Source organism: Protopterus annectens, chromosome 5.part1 (genome assembly GCF_019279795.1).
Source record: "Protopterus annectens isolate FY-2018-M chromosome 5.part1, PAN1.0, whole genome shotgun sequence".
NCBI classification, from domain to species: Eukaryota; Metazoa; Chordata; order Ceratodontiformes; family Protopteridae; genus Protopterus; species Protopterus annectens.
In genome coordinates, this window is record NC_056736.1 from 646291063 (window position 1) to 646296062 (window position 5000).

At 40.2% G+C, this 5000-nt stretch overlaps 1 protein-coding gene across 2 annotated transcripts in view; it reads left to right on the forward strand.

Annotated features, from left to right (window-relative positions):
* Window positions 1-5000, forward strand: part of FLT1 (fms related receptor tyrosine kinase 1) — a 1018969-nt gene that overhangs the window by 163714 nt on the left and 850255 nt on the right. For both annotated transcript variants that reach the window (XM_044073267.1, XM_044073268.1), the window contains exon 4: window positions 1725-1849. In XM_044073267.1, the coding sequence (XP_043929202.1) occupies window positions 1725-1849 (125 nt within the window). The remainder of the gene's footprint in view (window positions 1-1724; window positions 1850-5000) is intronic.

Sequence of the window (5000 nt, forward strand, 5' to 3'; positions counted from 1 at the left end):
TGAATTTAGACCCTCTCTCATTATTCATGTTCGTATCCCTTTCACTTCATACTGTAACCCCACTAGTTAACATCACAAAATGTCTGTAGGCCTTATTACTCAACTCACATTATTTGAGCATTTTCTACGACTCTCATTTGTATGTCTGTATGGTCTCTTCAAATACATACATTGACAAGACTTTTGGCCTAGCTGGCCCCCTTCATTGTTTTTATTCATATTATTCATATATTCTTCTGCTTGTCTCCATCATATTTGGAATTTCTACAACTATTCAATTTCGTATTATATAATCTGTGAGTTCATTACTATATTCATTCCAGGATATGGAGATATTGTAGGCAGTATGGAGTAGAACTGGAATCAAATTTAACCCAGTTATGAAAATATTCTTTCTCTCCTGTCAGTACCATTACAACGCTACCATACATATATTGAGTGGAGGTTGAAAATAAATTATCTCATCTAATTTTGCTGAGTGGCTTTAAATGAATTATTAGTATATGACTTGTCACAATTACTCGCCCTTTAAAGGCTATGTATTAGGCAAATGTAAGCTTGTCCTGGTAAAGCACCAAGATGACCAGTGTAAAAGCATGAAGTTATTAACTCCCCAAAGGACTAAGCAGCTTCTTAATGTCATATGTTCCCACTGCCATACTCAGAGGATACCTGTCAAAAAGCTAAAAGAAATGTAATGTGTGTAGTGAACAGTCATAATCACAATGTGTTCATCATTCCATCACTGTGTACACCTGTATAGAACAGAAACATGTATACACATTTAAAAGGAAATTTACTAGCATTCATCCTGTTAGCAAACTGAAATAAACCGAAGTAAATAAAAATGAATTCATTAGCCGTATATGTGTCTCTTAACTGCCTTCACAGAAAGGTTTGTATTATTACACACTTCAGTAATCATTGTGTACTGTCTATGCATCATAAGTACACGGATTAGAAAAATGTAATCCACAGATTTACATACAATCGTAGCGATGACCAGGCTAACAACCCTAAAGGGCCTTTTTAGTTCTAGCTGAACTTCCTAAATGCAATAGATCGGTTTGAATCCCTTAGCTTTTGTGTAGGGTGTATATAACTTGGGTGTATATGGTTCAGCATTTATAAGTTCCTTCTTTCTAATAAGGACATAGGTGTCAAGCCAGGGGTAAACTTGCAATTCCTCATCCACTGATCCAAGTTGTTACACTTGAATAATTGTATGGAAGAACTTTGCTTCACATGAGTGGGAAGCACATTCCAGACAAGGGGGCAGCCACTCAGATACATACCTGTCTCTGCAGCATGCCTTGTTTATGCTGCAGGTGAGCTTGACATCCATAGAGCGAGTGTTTCTGATGCTGTTTGTTTTGTGAATGTGCAACAGGCACAGTAAAGCTAGATCAGAAATTGCTTTATAGGCCACACATAGATGGCATCTTAGTGGTCTGTAGGAGACTGAATATAAGAATAAGGCTTTGAGGCAGAGCGCAAAGGACATGTCGACTACTCGGTGTAGTCTTATATACTTGTTTCTTAATATTACTGTTACCGTACTACAGTATTACTAAAATAATAGTACATTTATAAGTAAATGCATATGCTGCAAATGAAAAAAGGAAACTATTATATTATTATATATTATCTGACTTCTCTAAAGTTTAGAAACAATATTAATTAAATAGTAATACAAGGCTGTTGCCAATATTGCTGTTTTTCAGATGAAGCCAATCCATTTGTGAAGTCATACGTCGACAAACCTAAAGTTTTATACATGGAACTTGGCATGAAACTGGTTATCCCTTGCAGAGTAACAGCTCCAGATATAAATGTCACTTTGAACAAGGTACATCCTTAGTAGTATTGTTTTGACATGCACTGGTTTCGGTTGTAGCTGGTACGTATATTACATTTACAGGTTCTAATTTATACTGGTTTATACTGATTTAATAAGGATGATGTACTTACTCTTCAGTGTTAGATTTTGCATTCATAATGTCTGTATTTTTATGCTTTTTTTGAAAAAGCATGCCATAGTATAAAATATTTTTTTCAATAGTGCTGCTATTATATAGGAAGCCACCTTAATCAGTTAAATTTAACCACACTTATTTATATTGATTTGAATAATCTTTAAAATTTCTCACTCTCCCAGTGTGGTGTTACTTCCAAAATGTCTTGATTATCTGTGGGAAATTCCCTCCAACATGTGCATGATAACTTGTTTACTGAATCATAGTTTGCAGCATTTCTTGTACGAATAGCTCCAAATTGTGCAACATAAGCTATGACTTCTTATTTTATTGCTATTGTTATTGTTAGTCACTTGTTAATCAGATATCCCCAGAAAGGGCAAATGTCTCCTTTGAGTTGTGACCTTGGGGCACAGAATGTTTAAGTGATTTGATTAGAAGCCCACACTTTGCAAGTAGAGCTTGACAGAATCAAACTCATTAGGACCAGGTCATGGACTTAAGTATCAATGTTAAACGGCATATAAGTAAACATAGATATCCAGCTATCCACAAACAAAGGTATATACATATAGGTAGATAGATAGCTAAATACATATATCTATATGCGTATGTATTTATATATATATATATATATATATAGGTTCATAGGTTCATAGGTTCATACTAGGCTATCTGCCCTATGGCATTTATAAGCCTAGCCAGAGTGTGTGTGGCTTTCACCACCCCTTAGGATGAGAATAATATACCCATTAGTTTGCTGTGCCTCTGTCCAGCAGTGATACAGAGATGATTCCCGGGGTAAACCTATGATCTCCCATCCACTCGTCAAGATTTCTCTTGAACAGAGTCAGTGAGGGCTCTGCCTCACATGGACTGGGATTCTGTTCCATAGTCTTATGAGTCTCTGGGTGATGAATCTGTCCCTCCAGCACGTCCTATTTATATCCGTGTTGAGGTTTAAGTCTCTTGCTCTCGTGGCTCTGGTGGATTTGGATTTTTTTGAGGTGGATCATGTCCATTAATTCCGGGTTGGACATGGCCTTGTATGTCAGGCACAGATCACCTCTGAGCAGACGGTATGCGACTGAATAGAGCTGGAGTTTCTTCAGTCAGGCATCGTATGACATATGTTTGAGCCCCTTTATCCTTTTGGTGAGGAACTTTTGGGGTCTTTCCAACTGCTGCAGGTGTCAGGTAAGGTACATTGCGAATGGGGCGTTGTACTCAATCATTGGTCTGATAAGTGAAGAGTACAGGGGTACAATGACCTCTCCTGATCTGGATGTGAATCCCTTCATGATCAGGTGGGCAATGTAGAAGGTCTTCCTAACCACTTTGGCAATGTGAGTGTCAAAGAGAGGTTACTGTCAACTTGGGTCCCCAGGTCCCTGATAACTTCTTCCGTGTTTAATGGATTACCACATATGTGGTAATTAGGGTTACCTTGTTTTTCCCAAAGGGTATGACTATACATTTTTGGCATTTAGCTTAAGGCCATGGCTCTGGCACCAGTTATCCATTTCTATGAGACCTTTCTGGAGGATGTCTGTGTCTGATGGAGTGTCAATTATGGTGCCCAGTTTGCAGTCATCTGCAAATTTTGTCAGCCACAATCCCCTATGTTTGCCTGCACTTCAGAAAAATAAATGCCGAACAAGAGGGGCCCAGGACTGAGCCCTGTGGGACACCGCCGTGACCGGCTTAGAGTCTGACATGGCACCAGCAACTCTAACCCTGTGTGTTCTGTCCTTGAGCCAGTTTGCAACCCATCTTGTGACATATGGGTTTACATCTAAGCTGGTGAGCTTTTCTATGATGCCCGAGTGGGGTATTGTGTCAACGCTTTTGCTAGGTCAAGGTAGGCTGTGTGAACTGCCTTACCCTCATCAATGGCCTTAGTGACTGTTTCGAAAAAGTTGACCAAGTTCAAGAGGCAGCCAAATTGGGTAGGATCCAGTGTCTGTAGGTCCCCAATGTCTTTATTTATGAGTTCCATTATGATCCTCTCCATAGCTTTGCAGACAAGGCTTGTCAAGCTTATGGGGCGGTAATTTCCAGGGTCCGTAGAAGCACCGCCTTTGTGGAGTGGGACCACAGTTGCCGTGACGCCATTCTTTGGGTACGTATCCTGTAGTAAGGCTAAGATTAAACAGCAGCCTTATGTGTGGGTTTAGTTCCTCATTGAGTTCGTGTAGCACACAGCCGGGGACACCGTCCGGTCCCATTGATACTGTGTTTTTGCTTTAGAGAGAGCAGCTCTCACCTGGGCATCTGAGATGTTTGGGAGGCTAGACTCTGGTGGGATAGATATTTCTCCTTCTGGGGGGGAGGGAGAAATTTGCACTGAACCTGTCTGCCAGTATGCTGGCAATGTCTGTGGGTTCAGTGATTTTTATCATTTTGGACTAATTCTGAGCATATCTGGGAGTTTCCACCCAGGTTTCTAACATAGCTAAAGAAGGCTTTATGATTGTCTTTTGTGTCATTAGCGATTTTTCTCTCAAAGTTGGCCTTGGATGATTTTATGAGTGATCGTAGTTTTTGCTAGTATTGATCAGAGATGCCTTCCCATTTAGGGATTTTGCTCTGTCATGTAGTAGCTTTCTCCTCTTGTTGTAGAGTTTGTTTATGGCTGGAGTCCACCAGACCGGCCTGCCTTTGGTGGAAAGGGTCTTGATTTTATTAGGGATTGCTTGATCCATACATTCCTGGAGGTGCTCGTAGAAGGCATTTGTAAGGGTTTCAGCAGCGTGGGTTGTGGTTTCCACTGGCTCGGGGCCTTGAAGGATACCACTCCAGTCTTAAGAAGTGTGAAGTTTGCTTTTGAGAAGTTCTTCACTGTGGTCTTTTGCTGGGGTGGGACGGGATGTGGATCTCCAGTGAGATTAATTTATGGTCTGATCTCACCAATGAGGGATATACTTCCGGTGTGGAGCATTTTGTCCCCATGTTTGTGATGATCAGGTCTAGTATATTTTCTCCTCTTGTGGGAATGGTGACTAGTTGTTCCATAGCATTTGA